The 24,405-nt window shown below is 53.1% G+C and overlaps 9 protein-coding genes across 9 annotated transcripts; 3 read left to right on the forward strand and 6 right to left on the reverse strand.

The window, feature by feature from the left end:
• Positions 1-200: 200 nt before the first annotated feature.
• On the reverse strand, positions 201-1,766 carry GLRG_10904 (salicylate hydroxylase; the record flags this gene model as incomplete). Its single annotated transcript, XM_008101578.1, has 5 exons — positions 201-794; positions 861-1,226; positions 1,286-1,505; positions 1,570-1,666; positions 1,727-1,766. The coding sequence occupies 5 exons, from the start codon at positions 1,764-1,766 to the stop codon at positions 201-203; spliced, it is 1,317 nt and encodes a 438-aa protein (XP_008099769.1).
• An 803-nt stretch (positions 1,767-2,569) lies between these two features.
• Positions 2,570-5,053, forward strand: GLRG_10905 (fungal specific transcription factor domain-containing protein; the record flags this gene model as incomplete). The annotated part of the gene is made up of 4 exons (XM_008101579.1): positions 2,570-2,676; positions 2,780-4,485; positions 4,552-4,755; positions 4,815-5,053. 4 exons carry the CDS (start codon positions 2,570-2,572, stop codon positions 5,051-5,053), a joined length of 2,256 nt encoding a protein of 751 aa, XP_008099770.1.
• Positions 5,054-5,546: 493 nt separating this feature from the next.
• GLRG_10906 (amidase) lies at positions 5,547-7,542 on the reverse strand (the record flags this gene model as incomplete). Its single annotated transcript, XM_008101580.1, has 6 exons — positions 5,547-5,662; positions 5,689-5,776; positions 5,882-6,730; positions 6,795-6,947; positions 7,050-7,172; positions 7,255-7,542. The coding sequence occupies 6 exons, from the start codon at positions 7,540-7,542 to the stop codon at positions 5,547-5,549; spliced, it is 1,617 nt and encodes a 538-aa protein (XP_008099771.1).
• Positions 7,543-8,445: 903 nt separating this feature from the next.
• Positions 8,446-9,801, reverse strand: GLRG_10907 (uncharacterized protein; the record flags this gene model as incomplete). Its single annotated transcript, XM_008101581.1, has 1 exon — positions 8,446-9,801. The coding sequence occupies one exon, from the start codon at positions 9,799-9,801 to the stop codon at positions 8,446-8,448; it is 1,356 nt and encodes a 451-aa protein (XP_008099772.1).
• A 1,672-nt stretch (positions 9,802-11,473) lies between these two features.
• On the reverse strand, positions 11,474-13,440 carry GLRG_10908 (uncharacterized protein; the record flags this gene model as incomplete). Its single annotated transcript, XM_008101582.1, has 3 exons — positions 11,474-11,686; positions 11,797-12,703; positions 13,268-13,440. The coding sequence occupies 3 exons, from the start codon at positions 13,438-13,440 to the stop codon at positions 11,474-11,476; spliced, it is 1,293 nt and encodes a 430-aa protein (XP_008099773.1).
• Positions 13,441-14,097: 657 nt separating this feature from the next.
• Positions 14,098-16,796, reverse strand: GLRG_10909 (glycosyl hydrolase family 3 N terminal domain-containing protein; the record flags this gene model as incomplete). The annotated part of the gene is made up of 4 exons (XM_008101583.1): positions 14,098-14,652; positions 14,711-15,974; positions 16,034-16,635; positions 16,716-16,796. 4 exons carry the CDS (start codon positions 16,794-16,796, stop codon positions 14,098-14,100), a joined length of 2,502 nt encoding a protein of 833 aa, XP_008099774.1.
• Positions 16,797-17,820: 1,024 nt separating this feature from the next.
• Positions 17,821-19,482, forward strand: GLRG_10910 (uncharacterized protein; the record flags this gene model as incomplete). The annotated part of the gene is made up of 3 exons (XM_008101584.1): positions 17,821-17,968; positions 18,033-19,104; positions 19,158-19,482. The coding sequence occupies 3 exons, from the start codon at positions 17,821-17,823 to the stop codon at positions 19,480-19,482; spliced, it is 1,545 nt and encodes a 514-aa protein (XP_008099775.1).
• Positions 19,483-21,125: 1,643 nt separating this feature from the next.
• GLRG_10911 (uncharacterized protein) lies at positions 21,126-22,063 on the reverse strand (the record flags this gene model as incomplete). Its single annotated transcript, XM_008101585.1, has 3 exons — positions 21,126-21,317; positions 21,385-21,781; positions 21,924-22,063. 3 exons carry the CDS (start codon positions 22,061-22,063, stop codon positions 21,126-21,128), a joined length of 729 nt encoding a protein of 242 aa, XP_008099776.1.
• A 564-nt stretch (positions 22,064-22,627) lies between these two features.
• Positions 22,628-24,370, forward strand: GLRG_10912 (uncharacterized protein; the record flags this gene model as incomplete). The annotated part of the gene is made up of 1 exon (XM_008101586.1): positions 22,628-24,370. One exon carries the CDS (start codon positions 22,628-22,630, stop codon positions 24,368-24,370), a length of 1,743 nt encoding a protein of 580 aa, XP_008099777.1.
• Positions 24,371-24,405: the final 35 nt, after the last annotated feature.

Below are 24,405 nucleotides of genomic sequence, written 5' to 3' on the forward strand. Positions count from 1 at the left end.
CGTGTGGCGGATTCCGCCACAAAGTGGGTGTTACAGTACCGTTTCTGGTTTGTAAAGTATCATTAAATAGAAATCAAAGATGGAAAGAGTCACCATGGCGTTTGACAGTGCATCATAGATATGGTTATGTCATTTCATGGTACGGTCGCTTTGTAAAGAATAAATATTATATCATATGATCCAAAATCTCTCAGATATGCTTAATTCGGAAGTGCCTTGCGCGTCTGAGCTACTGCCTCGTCGACATCGGCCTTCAAGTCCGGGAACCACAACCAGTCCAACCAGCCGTTCTGCAACTTGCCTAGTATCTTGTTCATGTCATTTCCGCACTCGGGGTGCTGAAAGTAGATCATCTGGCCGACCTCGAAGGCCCGGTCGAGCTGCTTTTGAGCACGCGGTCTCCTGACCGCGTCGTACGCCTTGAGCCCTGCATTGATCTCACGAAGCTGCTCAGAGCCCCTGGTAGGGCTCTTCATGAGCTCCTCAAGGACGAATGCAAGAACGAGCGCATCTTCGACACCTTGAGCTGCTCCTGCGGCCTGGAAGGGCATGGAGGCGTGCGCACTGTCGCCAAGGATGCAGACTCTGTCTTTGTAGTACGTCGAGGTCTTGGCGTGGTGGAATAAACCCCACTTAACCGGCTTCGCCTTGGCCACCAGCCTGCGGAAACGATCATCAATGTTATCGCCATCGAAGTCTGCAACCATCTCCTCCACTGTTACGGGCTTGGTGATCCTGCCGGGGTGAGGCCATGGCTTGTTCGGCGTAGCCTTGACCAGAAGGAAATTGAACTCCTACAAACGGATGCAAGCGTCAGTATTGTGCTTCTCCTGGCGCTGGTGGTAGTCCTCATGACTTACATCGCCTCCGGTAATTCGGTACGAGACAGCACCCCTGTCGGGACCGAAATATACCTTTGCTACATCGGTCTTTTCCCCTATAATCTCGTTCGCCTCGTTCATCGGGATGACAGCTCGGTAGCAGTAGGCACCCGAGAACACCGGCTTTGCTTCATCGGGATAGGTTGGCGCCAAGAGGTACTCCCGTACTGTACTCGCGATACCATCAGAACCTGCCAGGATGCTGTGTGTAGCAACCTCGCCATCCTCAAACTCCAGAATAACTCTGTCGGGCTGCTCCTTGATAGAGACGAGCTTCTTGTTAAATTTGACGGTCTCGATGGGAATGAAGCTTGTCATGATATCCAGCAATTCCTTTCGATGAGCCTTTGAGGCAGTGAGCTAACCATCGTCGCAGGTTTTCTGGTGCGTGCGGGGTTACGTACAGACTTGCGGAGGTAGTCTTTGTGCCCCCAAGCGGACTTGAGGTTGCCATTCCAAGGTTGGTCGCCGCCGAAGCCGGGCTCGAGCAGATAGCCCTCGAAGAAGACCCATTGCGCATCAGCGGGCTTGTTTCCGACGCAAGTGGCCTCGTAAAGTGGACGAAACCCGGGCTGGATCATGTCCAAGGCCTGCATGCCATTTGGGCCGAATCCGATACCAGCACTGTCGTTGGACTTTTAGCGAGGCTCCGGTGATGTGGCCGGGGTTCCAACCCTGGGCAACTCACCCGACAACAGAGTACTCTTTTGCTTCTTCATAGATGGTGAATGGCACCCCCTTCCGGTGGAGTGCCATGGCCAGCGCAAGGCCTGCGACACCGGCGCCTATGATTTCCATGTCAGAGGGCCGGTGAAGTTGGAGGGGAGGGGGTTTTCTTCTCTTACCGACGATGGCGACATTGAATTGGGTTGACTGGACTGCCATGTTGCTGAGGTTCTGTAGGTGATTGAAGCAAAACTGTTGATCAAGAGCCCCAACGCCCAAGAACGGTCCTTATATCAACACTGGAGGAATCACCAGTGAAGCACAGGATCATCTTGGCATCCCGTGAGCATGATCTGTCCAACTGCAGAACGGGGATATCTCGGTTGGCAAAGTGTCCTATGGAGTTCTGAATGGACTGTTCCAGATGGGCTTATCAGCTCTGGCATCGTAGATATCAACCGGGCGAAGATCAGTGACCCCTGTTGCCGAGCAGATCCGGTGGCGCCCCGGTATCGACAGAGTACCGTAGGTATATACTCCGTAGATAAGCTGATAATGTACGGATACCCCTTGTTAACCAGAGGGGACCGTGCATGAGTGGTCTGTGCAGAGCCCAGATAGATTCCAGGAATATGGCTTTAGATAATAGATAAGTAGGAACATGTTTAGGGCCGGAGAAGAAGGGAAACGTTTCCTAACGAATTGATAAGCCAAGTAGGAATATACATGAGTATATTTTCTTTAGGCAAGATTCTATAGACATATTTCCAGACTAATTAGGGCTTGTCTGATGACTCGCATTCAGCTGAGGTTGTAATTCTGTCCGTAATCGGAGACCCGGACGATAAGGCTCAACTGTCACGGATCTGTGCCTTTGCCCCACACTCTGCCGCTGTCGTTCTTGCTATTAGCTCATTAGCTTAGTTAGATGTGGGATTCCCCGAGCGGCACGGTGCCGCCCGTTGCCATTCTTCATTTCCCATCTTCTCCCCGTAACCCGGACCACATCAGTCACACCACCCATGGCATCATCAATCGACAACGGATCAGACCAGACGACGACCCCCCCTGCTACCAAACGACGGCGAATCGCCTTAGCATGTACTGCTTGTCGTCTGCGCAAAACCAGGTACGCGACAATCCTCATTGGTCACCGGCCCCCCCCGTCGAGGGTTTCCCTCTCTGTGTTTGCATGTGCTAACTCTGGCCGCTGGGCTACGACGCTACCGCAGATGCGATGGTGTACGCCCATCGTGTGCATCATGTGTTTCTCTTCGATTCCAGTGCCAGTATGAGCCTGGGGATTCCGTTGCCAACGTCATCGTTCGCAAGGAATACATGTCGGATTTGGATTCGCGTGTTTCCGATGTTGACTCGCGTGTTTCCAATGTTGAGCAAATGGTCCAACGACTAAACTATGTTCTCGAAGGCCATCTCTCTGCCTGCGCCGGGGATGCTCGGTATCGTCCTTCCGAAGGGTTGTCGACTTTGCAGTCGTTGTCGGCTTCGGAACAGACCAAGGAAGGCCTTCCGCATGCGGCTGGTCTTGAGGAGCCGCAAGACGAGGATGCTACAACTAACGGCATGGCCATGACCTTCATAGAGGAGCACACCTCGGCTTTCTTTGGCGGCTCTTCCAACATCAACTTCACACGTCTCCTCCTTGATGCGGTGAATCATATTCGCAGTTCTGCACGGCGAGCAGAGGTCACTGGACACCCAGGTCATGCCCTCAACGAAAAGAACCTGGCCAAGGCCTCCCGGCCTTACGCAAACCCAGTTGCGGTATCACCACCCGCAGCACCCAAAGCAATGACTACTCTCCCATCGGCCGAAGAGATGGACCGCATGCTCGACGTGTATTTCAACACCGGCGGCAAAGTATTCCCCTTCATTCATGAAGAATCAATGAGGGAAACCTATGAGGATTGCAAGGCGAACGGTTGGACGAGGGTCCGCAGGACGTTTTTGGGCAGCCTCAATGTCATATTCGCCATGACATCGGCTTGGGACCGGGATGCCATTTCTTCGGCCCGAGAACGCCAGGAGAAGTCCAACGTCTTCCTCAAGAGAGCAAAAGATCTCTGCGGCGAGCTGTCGATGCAGGTCATAAGCCTCGAGAACGTCCAGTATCTCGTTCTTCTCGTCATTCACTGTCAGGGCGTCCAACGTTCAACGCAGGCCTGGAATTATCACGGGGTCGTTGTCCGATCAGCCATGGCTCTGGGCCTTCACAGCGCCCAGGCTCGGAGGGGATTTGACGAGTTACAGGCCGAGTATGGTCGACGAACATGGATTGTGATATACTGCATGGATAAGGTTCTGAGTGTTGCCTTTGGACGGCCAGCCATCATCCCCGACGAGTACATGGTGGACCAGCCGTCGCTATCCGAGCTTGTCTTGCCATCTCCTGACGGATCACTCGACGGCGTTGATGTTCCCGGCGATTTTCTCGGCGTCTCCTTCCGGCTATATCAAATCATGAGCGGCTCTCTCAGACAGCAATACGGCGGCAATATCGACAACTTCGAACCCGAGCCGGATGACATGGCGCCTCTGCAGGCTTCGGGTCAGTTCAAAAAGCAACTCCGGTTGTGGTCCACCAGCCTACCGCCGTACCTGCGGCTATGCGAATCCAAATCGAAGACGCTCCTGGATAACAGCGAGGTGAATCGCCTTAGGGTCATTCTTACGCTGAGATACCACAACATCAACATCCTGATTCACCGACCGCTCCTCAGCAACACCATTCGACACCATTTCGGCGGCGGTCAAACGTCCGTCGGCAGCCCATCTTATCTCATCCAGCTTGCGATGGGAGAGGCACACGAGTGCATTCGCTCGGCGCAAAGCACCATTGAGATTGTGTATGCCATTCTCACTGCCGACCAAACGGGGAATAACAACCTTGGCGTGGGCTACTACACACTTTATTATGGTCAGTTACCTCTGTCTGACTTGTGATTGTTTCACCAAGCTAGTGGCTAATGGACGCGATGAACAGTCTTCACAGCTTCTTTGGTCATCCTTGGCCGGATTCTCTGGACGCAGCATGGGCCCGGCGGAGTAGACGAGACATCCTTGGCGACTTGCAAGACTCTCTTGGGACAAGTGCAGATCATTCTTCAAAAGCTGGACCATGACAACAGTCTGGTCTGCAGCTGTTCAAGATACATCAGCAACATGTTGGAAGTATGCACAGCTCAAGGTACGTGCAAGTTTGTGTCCCACAACGGTCGAGATCCTGTGTTCTTACAGCCCACCCAGATGCCACTGCCACGATTCAGAACGAGGGGCCGGATGATCCTTCAACGATAATCGGCCCACGATTCGAGCATCAACCAACGTCTGCTTCTGCTCCGAATCCTTTGGAAACGATGATGCATCTCGGCATAGGAGACATGGAGATGTTCCACCTCTATTCATCAGAGGTCTACGACCCACGCCTCTTTGAGGGCTTGGATAGGCTATATCCAGTCGGCCACGGCCACGGCGAGGAATACTGAATGGGAGAACTCGTCTAGAGCGATGTAAATGCCTGTCCCGACGAAGGTGCTACGTAGTATTTGAGCCTTCGTCTATTTTACATTTTCATAATGCTGCATGATTAACGACGCGGCTGCCAATTACTGTTCCCGCACTTTTCGCGTAAGTTATTCACTTTCATCTTGCCTAATATCGCTGTTGCGATGTTGACCATCGCCTGGATATCGGCGGTGTGGATTAACGCCGAAATGGTCGGAATAACTACGGCCGATTCACCGTGGATCCACCGGGCCCACGGGGCTATTACGCGGTGAATTCACCGCGTAATCCCACGATAGTTTCCCTTCCTTTACGCATAATTCAGAACCGGTATTTACCCCTATTATTTGTCAATTGCCTATTGATACGTACGGTTAACCGTATCACCACCCTGGTGATAACCCACAATCTCAACATTGGTTTTGTAATTAGACGGACTTGTCGATGAAATTCTTCGTTGTAATAAAAACAAAATCAGGCCTTCAACGCATCTGCGACGACCTCCGTGGCCATTAGTGTCTGTTCGTCCTGGAACCGCCAGCCGACCAGTTGAAACCCCGTTGGTGCCCCATCGACGACGCTCGCATCATCTAGGCACATTGTTAACACGGTACGCATGAAATCCATGTAGGGGCTCGCTTACAGCCGTCAGTAGAGTCAACGGCCTTGTCGACGTGGCCGAAAGGAATGACGCTGCTGGGAAACTGGGGGACTAGTCAGCGACTGATCGTGTATTGTCCACGGAGACACGGCAAACTCGTTCAAAGACATAAGAAAACAGAAAAAGAAAACAGAAAAAGAAAACGTACGTCAAGCAGGTTCCACAGAATCGTGTACATCAGCGGGCCAAACTCTCCGTGGGGAACGGCCGGGCCGCGGCTGGCTGGGCACAGCAAGACATCAAGATCAGCGTCCCGCCAGATCTTGGCCCACTCCTCCCGATAGTCATGTATGTCGGCGCTGATGCGGATGTTTTCGTGCAGATCCGGGACATAGCCGGGGTCCAGGAAATTCCCCGGGTTCATGGATTCGAGATCCGCTATCGGGCTCTCGCCACCGGCTTCGAGGAATTTGAAGGGCAGGTTTACTTGGTCGAGCGCGAACCAGCGCATGGCGATCTTCATCGCCTTCATGGTTGGTGGAGCCGCGATGACCTTAATTGTATGACCTGCAGCCCTGAGCTTGTCCACGGCGGAAGCCATGGCCCTCTTGATGGGCGGGTAAACGGGGAAGTCGGGGTCTTGCGACCAGACTCCAATGGTCAGCTTCTCCTTCCTGGGAGCATCATGCCATGGCACAGCGAACGCCGTAGCGTCGTAACGCCAAGGTTGGGCTTGGATGATGGTCTTCATGAACAGCGTGAGGTCCTGCGCCGTGCGAGCCATGGGGCCAAGGGTCGGCTGGACGCCCTGCCATCCCTTGGGGGCCAGATCTGCCTGTTTTGCAAACGGCAGACGGTTGACTGTTGGCCGGAACCCGTAGACACCGGTGAACAATGCGGGAACTCGTACCGAACCAGCGATATCCGAACCAACACCCATGATGGATCCGCGGAGACCCAGTTGGGCCGCCTCGCCCGAGCTGCTGCCGCCGGGCGTGAGGCACAGCTTATAGGGGTTCAGTGTCCGCCCAAACACGTTGTTATAACTCTCGCAGACCTGCCGGGAATCAGTCAGAATGTTCTGGTGAAGACTTCTCCGCGCTTCAAGTCCATCAGCTTACAAAGAGCGTCTGAGGGACGTTGGTCTTGCAGTAAAAAACTGCTCCGGCGGCTTCGAGCATCTGGGCAATCACGGCGTGCTCATCCGCGGCAGGATGCTTAAGATGACCGACGAACCCCATGGTAGAATACTCTCCCTTGACATGAATCATGTCCTGGTCTCAGGTCAGCTATGCGCATCGTTTATTGCAGGCTACAAATATCTGCACAACGCAGCGCTGCTGACAGTGGGTGCGGCGTGGTGCCCGGGTACTCACCTTGAGAGTGACGGGCAACCCATGCAGGGGCCCGACTGTTTTGCCTTCCTTTGCATAGTACTCGTCAAGCCATCGCGCACGTTCGAGCGCCTTATCAAAGAATATCTCCGTGAGGGAGTTGGTCTGGACAAACGGCACATGTCAGCTCGCGATCGCCACCAGACCAGAGCTTTCGTCCATCACCAGAAAGAGAACACTACCATACCAACTGATGCACGAGCGCTGCCCGCTTGCAGAACGCCGCGGCGACATCATATGACGAAAGCTCTCCCGAGGCGATCTTCGCAGTCAGACTCGTGGCGGTGTAGTTTTCTGTGATGTCGATTTCCCGGTCACTCAGCAGCGCAGCCTCGTTGAGCAGTTCAAAGGCATTGTGTGAGCTCTCCTGAGAGACTTTGTTGGTGATATCGGTCGGCAACCGCCACTCTCCAGGAATCAGAGCGTCTCTCACAGCCCTCTTCTTCTGAATCAGCTCTTGCCACTCCGAAGCCATGACTGCTGTATGAGGGAAAGGATCTCCTGTTCTGTTTGAGAAAAAAAAAACCCCGACTTGCTTTCCTTGTAGTCGGGGGGCTCTTGTTATTATTTCACCTGAGGCAATCGGGCTCGGCTTAGTCTATGGTCATATTCGTTCCCGACGATACTGGACTGTAATTTGGAACCGCCATATAAACGACCAAGCATCATGCCTCCGCTTCTCCGTCCGCGCTCCACACTCCCCAGATGCCAGAGATCTGTTATCTCTGCGGCAGTCTTATCTCAGCGGCAGTCTTATCTCTGTAGTGGTCTTCGGGGCAAGGCCGGAATGGTGACCTTCCCACAAAGGCACCAGGCCAACCCCGGTCCTAAAGAAACTGTCTTGCGATAATGGGTAGTCCGGGGTTGATAGTCCGGGGTTGATCCTATCTAAGCCGCCGTAACAGCGCGATATCTTCCCCAGGTGACTTTGACTAATCTCTTATCTCTAGTGCCTGCAACATATCGCATGGGCCCAGTGCCACCCTGCGCGCGACGAGGCGTCCTGCACTGTTGCCGTTGTCGGCCTCCAGATCTACTGTCCGACTGATCAACGGGTTGGCCCATGTCCAAGGGTGGTCATGGTATATCGGGAAGCTTAACGTGGGGGCCTTCATGGACGGTCCAAGGTCACGAGGGGTGTTGGTAAGAGGCTGCGAGATGTTGCAGTTACTGATGCACATTATCACAGGAAAAGCTAACTTGAATTTGGACGTCCGTTGCACTATTGAACTGCTTTGTGTGTCCCCCGTGCCCGGCCTGAGCGGCCACTAATACACATTATACGCATCCAAAAAGCAATGTACCCATGTTATCCTATCGTTCAGCCTAGGCCCCAGAACGACCTGACCTCGCCCCCCTAAACTCCTCGCCCGTAGGCTTAGCCGGTGAGAGAAGCCCGCTGTGTCCAGGCCTTGTCGTTGGCAAGTCCCACGTAGTCTTCGTGGAACAAGCACGTGGCGAGGAACATATCCCCGTCGCGGTTCTTCGGCATGATGTAGGTCAAATCAGGAACGGGCGACATGCGCGCACGCCTGACGAAATCCGGCGCGCCGAGGCCCTTGCCAAAGTCGCAGGTGTTGAGCCAGTGAAGCTGGGCCCACGAAGAGCACAAGTAATCCCTCCCGGGCTTGACACGGGCGCCGTAGAAGATTGTTGTCTTGTCCTCGGTGCTGTTGATGAGTGTGGCGAGGCTGCGAACGAAGTGATCGTCGACCTGCTTGAGCGATTCTCTGCTCTCGACGGCAACGTCGGCCAACGTCGCGTCGGCGAGCTCTTGTGCGGTTTTCCAGGTCGTCTCGGCCAGCGCCACAAGGTGGCCGAGGTAGCCGTCTTCGACGGGGGGCTTGAGAACTGAGCGCGAGTCCACGGCACGTTGAAGCTGGACAATCTCGTCTTTGGCCACTCGTCCTTCGCGGACGCGGACTGCATTGAGGCGCAGGACAAGGAAGGCGGTGATGGCGTCGTTTGTGGAAACCCAGGTGCGTCCGCTCGATGCTTCCTTCTTCAAGTCTTGAAGCTGTTTCGCCGAGAAGCGCCAGTAGTGCCAATCGATTGGTCTTGGCGGGCTCGGCGGTCGAGGGGCGGCCTGGAGCGTGGAGGGACGACGCATGAAATCGAGATCGGCAGCCGGCTCCCCGGGTTCCAGGAGAGGGACGATGGTATCAGCGTCCCGGTTGCCTGCTGCTACCAGCTTGGGGTCGTACTCGTCGCCCCTGCCGGCGGCAGCAAACATCTTCAAGACAGTGCCTTGGCCGTTCATGTCTAGGGCGTTGTGCATGGAGGCGATACAAAGGAGGATGCCGCCGTCGACGAAGTTGGCCTGTGCGACAAACACAGGCAGTTCGGTGCCGGCATCGTACTGATAACCCATGCCCTTCACCGGGCAGAGGACCTCTCCGTCCAGCATGGCGAAGGGGGCGTCGGCCTTGACGATATGTTCGTACGCAGGGCAGAGGAGCGTGCAGTCCTTGCGGAGAACGGGAGATTTGCCCTGATGCGGCGGATAAGGCACGATCTCGTATCTGCCAGAGTTGGTGGCAGTCTGGCCCGTCTTGATCACTTGACCTGCAAGCGACGGGTACGCCTCGAGCAGCTTGAGTGCGCTCCTGTCCAGGGTCGCCAGGACATCGTCGCGAGTGGTGCCGGGCTGGTCTGGGAATCCGAGGATGATGACCGTGTATGTATCCCAGCAAAGCTGGCCAAAAATACCAGGCTGTCGCAGCTTCTGCTCCATTTGGCTGGCTATGGAGGTCAAAAGCAGACAAGTAGGGTTCTCTGTGTGTGTCGAGAAGCAGGGATTGGTAAGGTTGTGCGCAATGGTCAGAGAGAGAGCTCCGTTGGAGTGGGTTGAGGAGCTGCTCGAGGCGTCACTTATACCGGAGCTGGAAAAATGCGGCTCCAGTATGTCGATGGTGTTGAAGATGACGGGGACCTGGCGGCTTGTGACGGAACTTCAACAATCGGGGTTCGGGGCTGCCGCGGGCCGCTCGACGTGCTTACGCGTCAAAGCCGTGACTCACTCACTGTAAGGCCCGCAGTGTCGCGAATAAAGTCGATTCTCCCTCACCCTTGCTTGTGTCACGTATCCCAGCAGCCCTTGGGCACTTGTGCAAGTCCCCCAAGCTCGCCGTATACTTGACCGCACCACCAAGCCTATGCACATGGCAGCATGAAGAATCTCGGCCTTTGGAACAAGAATGTGACGAAGAGTTCACAAGCTCAGGTCCGCCTGCCACGAGTCCGAATTCGCGGTAAGTCCGGGTCGGCTCGGGGATAGCAACGCCGCCATGTATCGTCAAATGCAACCTAGCCCCACCACCTTATCTAGGAGGGAACATAACCCAAGAGGGCGAATTGAAGGGCAGCGCATCCTGGACCGCCAATCATTGGGCCGTCCTCTTCATCCGTCGTCTTCGTTCACGCTCTCTACGGCTGGAAAGACCCAGCCTTGACACGGCTTTCATCGTTGGAATCTTACCTTGTAGCACCTTGCTGTAGCTGCATGATAATCCTAACATCGGATTGAATGGCTGGGTCTAGAAGCCTGTCAGCTTCACACACAGTTAGCGACTGCGCTGTATCGCGCGGTGTTCTACTTGTTACATGGGTATACAACTTGCCTATATAGCTTCTCTTTCTATATCTCCATCTTTATAGAATTACACCTTTCTTATTTCCATGCTTATATGCCCTACTGTGTGCAATAACGTGTCATATAATTTCACGTGATATATATCGTAAGTCGTCATCCGTTACTACCCTATAACTAACGGCGTCGTTGTTACGTCATAAATACAACCCTTGTCTAACGCTGTTATAGGTAGAGTAACTAACTTTCTAAGCTTAAACACTGTATATAACAAGCACAGGAGCGGACCGTCCACACCGCCTATGATGGTGTCTTCTATAGCGAAAGGGTGTTAGACCAATGCTGGGAGAGGGGAAACTGTTTCTGAACGTCTATCTGACCTAATTCTTGATCAAGAGCCTCGTAGGCCCCCCGCCACAAAGTTCATCGTCCAGTGCGCATGAGGGGGGTTAGGCCTGAGAGCAAGATCGCCTGCTGTTCGGCTTGGCTCGACAGTCGCAGTCCGCAGCTCAATTGTCGGTGGATCAAACATCATCGTGCACTTTGTGTGGGTGTGCTGTGGCACGCATTGAGCTGATACCTTTTTATTTCTTCTTTCCTTTAAAAAAAGATCACCATGACAAATGAAGCACATGTCTGCCCTGAAGGGCCTGTGCAGAGATATTTCATCGCGCTGCATAGCTTGGCACCACCTATCGGAGCAAGCGTCTGCAGTACATGCCGGCGACTCAACGGTATAGACCAAGCTTACTTTTTGACGAGTGCAGCGATTTGAAACCCAAAGGAAATTCTCATATTCTTCATCGTCACTAATATATCATTGCTTCGTCGAAGGGGAGTCCGTGGTCCTGTTCCGGCTAGTATCGACCCAACTCTGAAGGCTCAGCGTATTAACTATCTCGCTGACGTCGAGTATTGACAAGAGCTCGGACAACTCGGCTAGGTACTCCCGCACCCGTAGTGATCGTTCTTCGTGGACCTCGTAAGAAAACGGGAGAAGCGCAACCGCAATGTCACGGAGTTTGTAGACCTGGTACACGTTGATCAGGGCCAACTCTCGACACGCACACCCGGGATTTCCTCGTAGCCAACACTCGAGCGGGCGGCAAGTATCGGCCTGCCTGGGGAGTGACAACCTACCAGTCCGTTTCCGTTCGGCTCTAGCGCCGAACGTGAGAATGAGTGCACTGTGTGCAGCAGCTCTCGGCAGATATTCTCACGCTCATCGCACACGGCGTCTTGTCCCTGCCTTTGGGAGAACGGGGGAGGCAGGAAGCCAAAGGCAACGTGAGGGGCCGGATCCTTGGGGGGTGAGGCGGAAACGCTCTGCTCGCTTATGATGTTATCGATCTGGCCAAGGAGCACGATTTGGAGCCACAGGTGGGTGGTTTGGATATTGGCACGAATGATGTCGCGCTGGATGATCCTTACGGAATCGTCATCTGATGCTGGAGTTAGAGCACTTTTACTCTTCTTCCAGGGTTTGTATGCAGGCTGCACTGTATCAAGCATGTACTTGAGATGGCACAGTTGCTCTTTGAGCCTGGCGAGTCGGATTGTCGGGTCTCTGGCTTGGGGGCAGCTACAGAGCGGGCTTTGTAGCCGTGCAGCTGAAAAGATCCGGGAATGAATGTTGAAGCCCGCAGTCATGGATTTTGCGGAAATGTCTTCCGGGCACGGAAGGATACCGGCACAGGAGATGAACTCGTCATCCACGGGAACGGGCATAAGTTCCTCGAGGTTGATCTCCTGCAGGATCACGGGGTCAAGAAATGTCACCCTCTCGTGGCGGTAGCTGTGCGTGTGATGGATATAAGCGTAAAACATCAGCCAAAACGCCTTCTTGCGAAGTTGTGTCTCAATAGCGTCGAGGCCAATGTAGCTAGAGCTGTTTTGAACTTCCAACAGTCGCAACAGCTGCATGGATTCCACTTCGAGCATGCGCCATAGGTTGGTGTTACCAGTCTGGTGAAAGGTGAGGGCTAGTAAATAGGAGCTCGCCCACTTTTGATGACTGACGGTATCCCAGTAATCAATATCCCGAAGACTTTGGTTGAGTTTGTAGCAGTGGTTTGCCACTTCTGTACGAGTCTCGAACAGAAGAGGGCTTTTATGCTCTCTATATACCCTAAATCTCGATGGCAATAGTCCTATTGTGAGAGCGCACAGCGAAACTATTAACAAGAGAAACTCTTGGTTCTCATCGTCATGCGCTTGACTGAAGTGGGTTTCGAAGGTTGGTATGTGGATCACGGGGACCACTGGATATACGTATGTGACATAGTCCAGAAGAATAAATCGAACAAGATCTCTTGGAAAGAGGGTATCCGTTGCATAAGAGCGACCTTGCGTCAAAGGCGATGCGGACTCGATGGAAAGATCGGCAAAAAAATCTGTCCTTCCTGTGATCAAAGATGCGTCTAAAGAGGATTGCCGCGAGAGGGGGCTTTGGCTTCGCCCATCAACCACATGGCCTTCCCAATCCAGGTTGTGGGCAGATGAAATTGATCCCAGTGTCATGTGTCGATGATCTGCCCCTCTCTTGGGCCCCCGCGTTTTCACCGGAAGCAGGAATGTGCACTGGGAGTTTGCCTTCTCACAGTTTTGGCACCTCGTGGCAACGTCGGAAGCCTGTCCGGCGTTGGCCCAGTGTATCGCATCATCCCCTTTGAAAGTACACCTGCGCTTGCGGGAGCGACAGCCATCGCACGCTTGGCGAGCGACAATTCTGGATGGCGCGTTGGCAACAGACACAGAGCCGTCGTCGCTCGGGCTGGGCGCCATGGTAGGTGCTTAAAAGCAACACCCCATCACCCTAACGCGTGTGCCTAAGAACCTGGAAAATGGTTTATCTTGCGGATCATTCATTAGCTCTTTGACCGGGGGAGGGTCCGCAGCGATGCCTCTTAGACACGCATGCAGGGCCGAGCTGATTGGTAGACGTAGGTAGACGTACACAGGAATTGTTGGTCCCACCAGAATATTGGTGAGACGTAACGTATCGTAGGACTGACGAATGATCAGTGTAAGACTGTTCAATTATGTCCAAGGACGAAGAGTAGTTGATATCGGCGGCTGCATGGTTGAAAGGTAGTGAAATCCATCGTAAATCCACGGTGGTGGTTGTTGGAGAACGCCCCGCTTCGTCCCATCGTTCGGCTCAGCACGGGGAAGGCCCGGAAACGCAGGTTTCGCTTGTCATTCCAGACAAGCCGTTCACAGAGACTAAGATCTATTCGAAAGGCTCGGGAGGGAATAGCATAATGTGAAGCTGATTCCTTTCCCCAAGATGCTCTGCTCTGGGAGAAACGGTTGGCCATCTGCAGTCTCATTGTTCTTTCCAATGCTGGATGCTGTGAGCGAATCCGATTATGTATGTACATGCTTGAAAGCCCCCCTAGTCTATGCACCTGTAGCTCGCCTCCTGACCATTTCGCAACTTCATGGCGCAATACCTTTCCAGTACTTCGTCTTGCTCATCCTGAAAGAGGCCTCCAGTGGCGTATCTGCACTGCTGAAGCCCACCATGACCTTGTAATCGCCAGCTTCGCTGCACCACTTATCGCGGCCTTCGTCCCAGTAGCTCGTGGAAAGCACTGCATCAAATTCGATCGAGACCTCCCTACCTTCCTGCGCCTCCAGGTAGATCTTGCGGAATGCCTTGAGCTCTTTGACGGGGCGTTGAATCGACGTCGTCGCCGATGGTGCGACATAGACCTGCACAACTTGGGCACCAGCACTTAAGCCCCTGTTCGAGACTCGCAGCGAGACCTCGGCCTTGCCATTATTCGCGACCTGCAGATTTTCCAGCTCAAAGGTTGAGTACGAAAGGCCATGTCCGAACGGGAACAGGGGTTTGGAGTCGATCTTTTCGTAATATCGATAGCCAACGTAGACATCCTCGCCGTAAAGCACGCGTCCTGCTTCGGAACGGAAGTTGAAGTATGTGGGGTTATCCTGTAGCCGGCGAGGGATTGTGAGAGGTAGCTTGCCGCACTATGGGCTCAAAATTAGTGACGGGCTTTTCTTGGAAGTACTTTTTGGTAATTCTCACCGGGTTCACGTCGCCGAACAGCACATCTGCGATCCCATTGCCTGTCTCGTTTCCACCATACCAAGCATGGCAAACCGCCTTGGCATTGTCAATCCACGGCATGGTGACGGGAGTACCGGACTGTACAATGACGGCGGTGTTGGGATTCGCAGCAAGAACTTCCGAGACGAGAGTATTGGTCTTGGCGCTCATGTCCATCGTGGTGCGGTCTGTACCCTCCGACTCCCACTCGCCGCTTAGGCCAACCACGAGGACAACTTGGTCAACTGTCTTGGCCAACTCGGCAGCCTCTTTGATGGCTTGATCTGGGTCCATTCGCCTGTAGGCCCCGAAAATAAGTCCACCGTGTCTTCCACCAACGGGGCCGGAAGGAGGTAGTTTGCTCGTTTTCGCACAGCCCCATTCGACTCGAATACGATAGTCTCGGCCAGCAACGAGCTCCGCGCTGCCCCTTTCCTCAATCGTGCCGGAACCAAACAGGGTCGGTCCGGGCGTCTGATTCTCGAAGTTACTGATCAGCAGCGCATCGTCGACATACAGCTTGGCTGTGCCTTCAACCCCCAGGCCAAAGTCATATAGACCGCTCTCGTCGGGGCGGAAGATACCCTCGGCCTGGCAGTACCATACCGGAGCCAGACGCTCGTTCTCGTAATCCATGAAGAACATGTTTGAATCTATAAGAACTCGCTCGTCGACTGGCTTCCGACTGGCGACCGTGACAGGCTCGTTGTATGCTCTCCACAGAAAACCTCGTTGCCCTTTTTCGGTTCTGAGTCTATCGCCCAGTTGGGGAAGCATTTGATGGTCTGCGGAGCCTTGCGCAAAGCTCGTCTTCTCGCACTGCTTGGCGACGCCCTCGTACGGGGAAACACTGTAGTATGGCAGGAGTGATGCGCTTCCACCTCCGCAGAAACGGGCAATTTTGGCATTGGGTCCAATGACGGCCGTCGTCTTCGATTTTGAGAACGGCAAGACACAATCCTCATTCTTGAGGAGGACAATTGACTCGGAAGCCGCCCGTCGCAGCAGAGCTTGGTCTTGAGGGCGGTTGAGCTCCGTCTCAGGTGCGTTTTCCGGAACGCCGGAGGCTTCGGAGTAGTTTATGAAGTTGAGGACATTCCTAACACGATCGTCAAGTTGGTCTATAGTGACCTTGTTTGCCATGACGGCATGGGACAACGTCACGCCTCTCCAACGAGTAGGGCCGGGCATCTCCAGGTCGAGGCCGGCTTGGACGGAACTTGTCGTGCTATAGGTACCGAACCTGTAGGGAGAAGCCGTCAGCAAACAGTCCCCAAAGCCCGGAAAAGACTGGTGCCTTACCAATCGCTCATGACGAGCCCATCAAACTTCCATTCACCCCTCAAAACTTTTTGCAACAGTTCTCTGCTCTCGGCCACGTGTGTGCCATTGACCTTGTTGTACGCCGTCATAATAGCCCTAGGGTTTCCGATGGAAATCGCAAGCATAAATGGGAGCAAGTAGATCTCACGCAGGGCACGGGGTGTAACAATGGCATTATATGCCATACGCTCGTGTTCCATGTCATTGCAAACAAAGTGTTTCAACGTAGCAGCGACATTCTCTTGTTGCAGCCCGTGGGCGTAAGAGCCGGCCAAGAGGCCGGACAGTACCGGATCTTCTGAGAAGGATTCAAAGCCACGGCCACCCAGCGGGCCTCGTTGAATGTTGAGCGTCGGACCAAGCACGGCGACTGCTCCCTTTGCCTTGGCCTCTTGACCTTGGAGATGGCCCAACTCGGCCATGAGATCGGTATCGAATGTAGCGCCGAGAGCAGTTCCGCATGGAAGACATGAGGAAGGGACGCTGCCGAAGATTCTCGTCCCGCGAACGCCATTGGGCCCATCGGTGACACGGATGGAGGGAATGCCGTGGCGAGGGAGAGGTGTCGTGTGCCAGAAGTCCTTGCCTATCCAGGCGTCAATTCATGGTCTTGTGATGATGCATGCAGAATCAGCAGCCACTTGCCTGCAAGGAGTGCCACTTTCTCATCCACAGATAACCGTGAGAGGAGATCGTCGACATCCAGCTTTCCTGCAGAAGCTTCGCGCATAAAGGGTGACATGATGGCGGTGTTTGTTCAAGACCGGGATAACGGCCGGTACGCTACGTTATGACGTCCTGATAAACGAATGAGGGATGCGCAGAAGTCGGCCCAAAGCCTACCGCTGCGCTTGGGCATCCCGTCATTATGAATGATGCTACTTGTCAAACCCCATTGTGTCATATCGTCGGCTGCCGGCAGGGGGGGCTCTAGGAAACTTGATGGCGCCTATCATACCTGACCTAGCGGGGAAATTGCTCCTCTTCCCCTTTTGGCAATTCTCCGCCTCCACATCGTTTCTACCATTAAGACCTCGTTGAGCCATGTTTCTCCGCCTTCTACCCCATCGATTTCTCCGCCTTCTACCCCATTCATCTCCGCCTGATTTCCCACTATAGTATCAGCATAACGAGCTAGGTATATCTCAGATAACATGATTGCCAACCTGCCCCCTGAAAGGGCGGGGCCTTGAAAGTTAATCCTATCGAGTTATAGCTTCCCCATGATCTGTACGTGTCTGATAAGAGTGTATCGATGCTGAAGCAACTCCGCTCTCGAACTTGGCATTCTAGGCCCAGACTTTTGATATGCTCTTCCGGACTGAGTTCAAGAAAGCCAAACCCTCCTATTTGTCTGGAACATCTGCATTTGGTTGCCAGTGAAACATCTGACGCGTATTACGCAGTCCATAGCGGCACATCGGGGCTTAGTTTTGCATCCCCGGTTTGATAACGAGCGAGTGAATGCACTTGAACACGGTCACAGCTCAACCCCAGACTCTTCTTATCTGAGGCCGCAACTCCCGATTGGGCCTCTCCCGTCACTGAAGATAACACTCCAGATAACACACCCCAGATCCGGAACCAACCAAGGCTCAGGGCCAACCTCGCACACCAACATATTGCTTCTTTACCTGCACGGGAGAAGTGTATAAAGTCACAGCAACTTCCAGTGGCATGTATACCTATCTATGGCTAACCGCACATCATCATCTTCGAATTCTATCACTTAACCGCCTGGGCTTGGAAGCTTTTATTGCATGACCATGGCTGGCAAGGACGTCTTTCAGGCCAAGGCCAAAGATACCGTGGCTCACCAGTTGTCATCGGTGCTGCCCTCCGATGGAAAGCCATGGTATAAGCAAAGCCATCTTATTAGGCTCAACTACACAATTCTGTCTCTGGTCCTCCTTTGTGAGTCTCGCAGATACTTGGTCCTAAGAAGCAAAGATTGGCTAACAAGACGGCCAACTCGAAGCCTCCGCCGTCGGCTATGACGGATCCCTGATGAACGGTCTTCAAGCCCTACCGAAGTGGAATCAGTTCATGGGCATGCCTCAAGGTGCTTGGCTCGGATTCATCAATGCAATCTACTGGTTTTGCAACGGTGTCTCCTTCTTCATCGCGGCCTGGACATCGAATACATATGGTCGCAAGTCGGGTATCTACGCCGGTCATGTCTTCCTCATCTCCGGCGTCATCCTCCAGACGGCAGCTTATAATCAAGCATCTTTCATTGCCGCCCGCGCTTTGCTCGGTACTGCTGCCGGCTGGTATGTCAGCGGCGCGCCGATGCTCATCAACGAAATTGCGTTCCCGACCCATCGAGCCATCGCCGCTTCTTGCTTCCAGTGCGGTTTCTATCTAGGCAGCTTAGTCGCTGCCTGGGTCACCTTCGCGACCAGAAACTATGGCACCTCCTGGGATTGGCGACTTCCATCCCTTTTGCAGATCTTGCTCCCGGCAATCGCCATCCCAGGTACCTTGATGGCACCCGAGTCACCTCGGTGGCTCGCCTCCATGGACCGCGTCGAAGAGACGAGGCAATTTGTCATCAAGTACCACGCAGGCGGAGACGAAAACTTGCCCCTCGTGAATTTCGAAACCGAGGAGATCGCCAACACCATTAAGGCAGAGCAGGAAGCCCATGCCAGCTCCAGCTATGCGGACATGTTCAAGACGAAGGGCCTGAGGTGGCGACTTGGAGTCTCCATCTCCCTGGGTATCTTCAGCCAATGGAGCGGTAACGGAGTCGTCTCGTACTACCTTGCACTGGTTCTACAGACTGTCGGCATTACCAGTGTCACGCTTCAGACGCTTATTTCTGCCCTTCTTCAAGTCTGGAATCTGATCTGGGCTATCGCTGCTGCGATCTCTGTCGAGAAACTGGGACGACGATTGTTGTTCGTCAGCTCTGCGGCAATCATGTTAGTCAGCTACATCGTCATCACTGGCCTTTCAGGTTCCTTTGCCAACACCGGAAACGCCGCCGTTGGTACTGCCGTTATCCCATTCCTCTTCATTTTCTTCATGGGCTACGACATTGCTCTGTAAGTAGTCCATCGAAACAACACCTCTCCGAACCGTGGCTGACAACACGTAGCACCCCTCTCATCATCTCATACCCGATCGAGATTTGGCCATATCGACTCCGGTCTAGGGGCTTCACCGTCACGTATCTCGCCGGTATCTTTGGAGGCCTCTTCAACATGTTTGTCAACCCGGTCGCGCTGCAGAGTATTGGCTGGAAGTACTACTTCGTCTACGTCGTCTTCCTCGTTGCGTTCCTCGTCATTTCCTACTTGTTCTACCCGGAGACCCGTGGCCACACTCTAGAGCAGATCGCTCTTATCTTTGACGGCGAAGAGGCCGAGCTGCTGCCAGAAGAGACCAAAACTGAGGTTCTGGTGGAAGAGAAGAGTATCTGAGCCGATAAAGGATATCCCCTCCGCTTAAACGGTGGAGAGCGTAGGGGATCGGTTTATGTCGATGTTCCATCATGATTGTTTCTCTAAAAAATGATATTCGAAGTTCGCAACATGTGAAAAATTGGACCCTGAGCTGTGTGTCTGTAGATGCAATACAAGAGAATGAGTAGCAGTGCAGATAAAAGAACTCCATGTCTCATCTCAACAACAATGGTGAGCCACGCCCTATGTGCACGATAAATCATCATCGACCCTGCCAGACGAAGTAGTGGTCGTTTTCGTCACCAGATAATGGGCCTGCTGAAGCGGTTGGCTGGTCAGAGGCCCTGTTCCGCGTCGCAATGCGGAGAAAGCTCTTGTCCTCTCAGCGTGAGAACTGAGAGTATGCAAAGACCGGCGATCAAAAACAGGAATGAGGCCAGGGTCTTATTTCAGGTGAACGGTAAAAGGCACTGCTGGCTCATATATTTGTCAACGAATTCGCTCTAGAGCGGTATCTGATGAAAAAGACGGAGGCGGCCATGGCAACAGTGAATTGGTGTAGAAAAAGCGGCCTCGATCAAAACAACACATCGGAGCTCCTTGCGGTTCTGAAGGCAGCAAAGCTGCAATATATATGATGGGAAAGTCTTTACAAGAGTCACTTTACGGTCCCCAAAGCCGCAGGCAAGTGGCGGGATACACTCCGAAAAGCTATATACGACCGAGAGTGCGATTAAGGTTAAACATCTAATACGTTAAATCAAACATCACTTTACCTTTGGCTGGTAGATCCGGCTTAGGTCTATCTAAACGCAGTATCTCGATATGTTTGTAGTTTTGTTTCCGCCGGGATCACGCTTGTTGCCACTGTGCGATCGTCAGATGTATACGGATACCGCCGGGCGTCGGATTTAAGGCTGCGGACGGGCTATCAGCGCCGGGTCTGCCAAAGCCTTTTCCCGGCCACTCCCCGAAACCGCACGGGGATTCAGCGGTTGATAAGTCCGGAAGTCCGATCATTCTGTAGGCACGATCTACCTACGACACAGTACCGTATTTGTAATCCTTTAGGCATTCTTCGCTCCTTTTTATTTATTAATCCTATGTTGTGTTGATACTCAGGCTTCAAAAACCCCTCCCTTACTAACAGTAGGACTCTTGTAAAAGTTGTATAATACTATAAGGTATAGCTAAAGGGCTATAAACCTCTTTAACTTATCAATTATAACCTCCTTTGGCTGTAGTCCTCTCTCAATTGAGCCCTTTCTAAGGAGGTAAAGGTTCACTAACTACGATAAAGTATATGGTGTTGGAACAGTATTCTTATTCAACTTTACAACACTTTAATATACCCTCCTACACCTCCAACGTTTTTTCTGTCTTTATGAGTACTCTAATGATTTTATCCTGGTCATATTAGATATTTCGAAGTAGAGCATCACCTAATGAGGGACTTTTATTCAAACTAACTATGTCTAATGTTGTGGTTGCTTTTATGCTGTGTATCAGCACTAATATGTGACAGGTCAGATTCTCACAACACTAAAGCTAAACCAACTCGGATGCTTGGATCCCGAATTCCGTCATTTCGTTTATACTTCCTTTCACCAGTAGTTCGTGGTATATATTTAAGCCTTGATGCGATGTAGTAAAGCCGAACTCTACCCCACCAGTAGATAGAGAAGTACTGGAACGTGCATGACAATTACCCTCCAAACAACACTGTAGTACCTGACCTGCGTTCCATCGGAGGTAGTCTCTGTAGCAGTGGCTTCCGGTCCGAAAACCAAAGTATTAGTCGCCTCATTCTTCGCGGTAGAAGTGTCTGCCGCAGACTTGATGGGACTTGTGTCCTATGATACAAAAAATTGAAAATCAGTTTCCCGCAACTTAATAATCATGCCACTAGATTAGAAGCACCTTTGGTTTCTGCAAAACGCCCGTAGCGGCAGCGCAGTGTTGAAACTCCCAAACCTTGCTCGTCGTCGCAGTATCCCCCCTGCAAGACTGATGCCCGTCAGGATAGCAGGCGGATGCGAGGGAGACCAGCGACGCTTGGCACCGGCAGCTCGTGAGCTCCGCCGGCTTGGTGTACGCCGACGAGCACGAGGTGGTGGACTGGCTGAGCTGGGCGCAGCTCTCGGCGGCGCCCTTACAGCTGTCCACGTCCAGCGTTCTCGTCGCGGCGGGGGCCACGGGCGTTGTGACGCCTTTCGCCAGGTACGGGCCGCACGCGTCCTGCCATGCGGCGATCTGGTCGTCCGAGTCGCTGTCGAATGTGTTGCCGAGAGCACATTGCCGGAACTGGCCCTTGCAACTGAATGGGAAAGAATAAAACAGTTAGCAGACGGAGATGGAGGTTGTATCTGGAGACGTGATTAGTACCCCACATAGGCATTCAAGAGCTCCTGGGTGCAGAAGCAGGTGATGGTTTCCTTCTTTGAGAGAGGTTGCTGCACTTCTTCGTCAAGAAATCGACTTTCTCGCAGTTTGGGAATTCTGTGATGTCGCCGATGCAGCTTGGTGGTGTGAAGGCTGCACCGTAACACAACCGCAAGAGAGCGGCAAGAGTAACGACGAACGGAACGGAAAGATGCATCTTGTTTCTTGATGGCCGATTCAGTTGAACCCGGCTACTGGCAGATCTTGCGGCTTCTTGATATTAAATATGACCTCCCCGTCCTCAATGCCAGCCAGGGCTGACAATAGTAGTCAAACCACAGCGTCGGGCTTTTGCCCAGCCAGGCATAGTTTAACCCGGGAGGTTGGCATCTGAGCCGTTCCAGGCCCATGTGGCTTGGAGTGCTCGGCAAGCCATGATAATCTAGAACCTCAAATCAGAGCAACCTTAAAAGAACGCGGTGTCAAGCTAAGTCCACTGCGGCTTGTGTCAAGTTTTCAGCTGAGGCTGTGATTCTGATTTCTCCCGATTGTCTTGCCTGCGTGCCACCGGAGTAAGCCTTGGGAGCTGAAGCTAGAGCCAGCTCCCAGACGGATCACGACAAGTCCAATTCGTTAGTCTGGGGCTGCCAGAAACGTTTTTAGGGGTTCAAACGATTCCAGCCAGGATGGTTTCAAAGGACGTTGCCATCACTTATTATGACTTCTTCTCTTCCTAGTTTCGATGATTCACTGACAATGGCATATTTTCTCTCAATCCAACATGTCAGGCAAAAGCAAAGGGTCTCCATCCCGCCCCTACAGCTGGCTGGCCACTAATAGTCTACAATGGCCATCCCTCCTAGGCTTCGTCGTCCTTGACTTCGCCTTCGCCATCACTACCGTCGCCCTGACCATCGCGTCCTCTCAGAAGAACGGTTTCGTCACGGTCTCAACCCTTAACATAACCGTGACGGATCGGGAAGCGACCACTTTCAACATCTCTTCGGACCTTGGCCTCCTCTGGACCTCACTCCCGAGCTTGATCTTTTCTCTTTTCGGTGCATACTGGACGTGGATCGCCGGCGCGATCGCCGAGCGACAACCGTACGTCGAGTTGCGCAAGGATGGCGGTTCTGAAGCCAGGATGTCTGTCATCGTGGACTATCGTTTCATCAATTCGCTTTGGCGTTGGTGGAAGGCCTTTCGAAAGTCGCATTTCACCGTCGGCTCGACAGGCCTGCTCTCTGTGTTCCTGACCTACCTTGTCGCCCCCCTTGCTGCACATTTGTTCGTGGCACAAACGATGGCAGTGTCAGTGCCAACACCGATCATTTATGCCAAGGACTATAACGCCGATAACATAAACGCTGCCCTGGACTGGCGGCCTGTTCTGGACACCGTTTCGGCGACACTCCTTTACGGGGGCAACAACATCCCCTGGACAGATACCGAGCGTGCTTTCCGCCCGTTCGCCGTTAACTCTAGTTCGTGTGTCAAATCAGACATGGCAGCAAACACAACATCATACTCGGCTTATCTCAGCTGCGAGCTGGTCAACGACTACACAATCGCATCTAGTGGGGACATAGTCACAGTATCCGGTAACGACAGGGGTTGCGATTTCCAGCAGAGCTTTCCTGTTGTCAATACGCAGGAGATATACCTGAAGACAACTGTTGACTTTGACTCTTCTGCCGAGGCGCATTACAGTCGCCTGGTTTTCACAGCAGCCAGATACTCCGAATCGGCGAGCGACAACATCGACAACATCGACAACATCAGCGTCATCTCTTGCGCAACTGGGTACCGCCAAGCATCAGGGACTTGCAGAGTCACGCAATCAAAGGGCTCTTCGGCCGTGGTCTCTTTCGCCGAAGTAGGTCAGCCTGATATCAGCCGCCCGAAGCTGTGGATGGTGTTCGAACAGGGCACTCTCGGACCAGTATTAACGTTCAACCTGCAGGCGAAGTGGACTACGTCAGACATGAGCAACTTGGTGCTGTACTATGCGCAGCGAGCGCAGGGTTCGAACTCGCTTGCACCAGAGGCGCTGTTGGAGGCAAGTCCTAAAGTTTTCACGGCCATCTACATGAACGCGGTCGTGATTCATGGCTTCGACTCGCCCCAAAACGTCGAGATGGCCGCCGGGACGGTCTTCATCCCCACGACGCGCCTATTCGTAGTTTGTTGGGTTGCCTACATAATCATCGCCTTCTTGGCTGTCGCGCTGTGCACCGTCATCTTTTTATTTTTCCGTCTTCGAGACGCCCCGTCGATCCTGACCGAGGAGCCTCGGGGGCTGTTGTCGATGGCCGCAATCCTCGGTGGGAGCCAGCTTCTCGTCATCGCCTCGGATACAAGGCAAGAGACGGGGTTCGACGGTGAGATAAGGAAAAGGGGCAAAGCAAGGTCGGATGTAAAGGATAGGAAATGGAGAGCGGCGATGAATCCCGAAACAGGGCACTGGGTTGTAAGAACTGTCCGAAACGACGAGGGTGAGCTCACGGAGCATCTTCTAGAATGATATCAGGTAATGGCAAGAGCGGATTCGTCATTGTC

The sequence above is a fragment of the Colletotrichum graminicola genome (assembly GCF_000149035.1).
Source record: "Colletotrichum graminicola M1.001 genomic scaffold supercont1.69, whole genome shotgun sequence".
Lineage (NCBI taxonomy): Eukaryota > Fungi > Ascomycota > Sordariomycetes > Glomerellales > Glomerellaceae > Colletotrichum > Colletotrichum graminicola.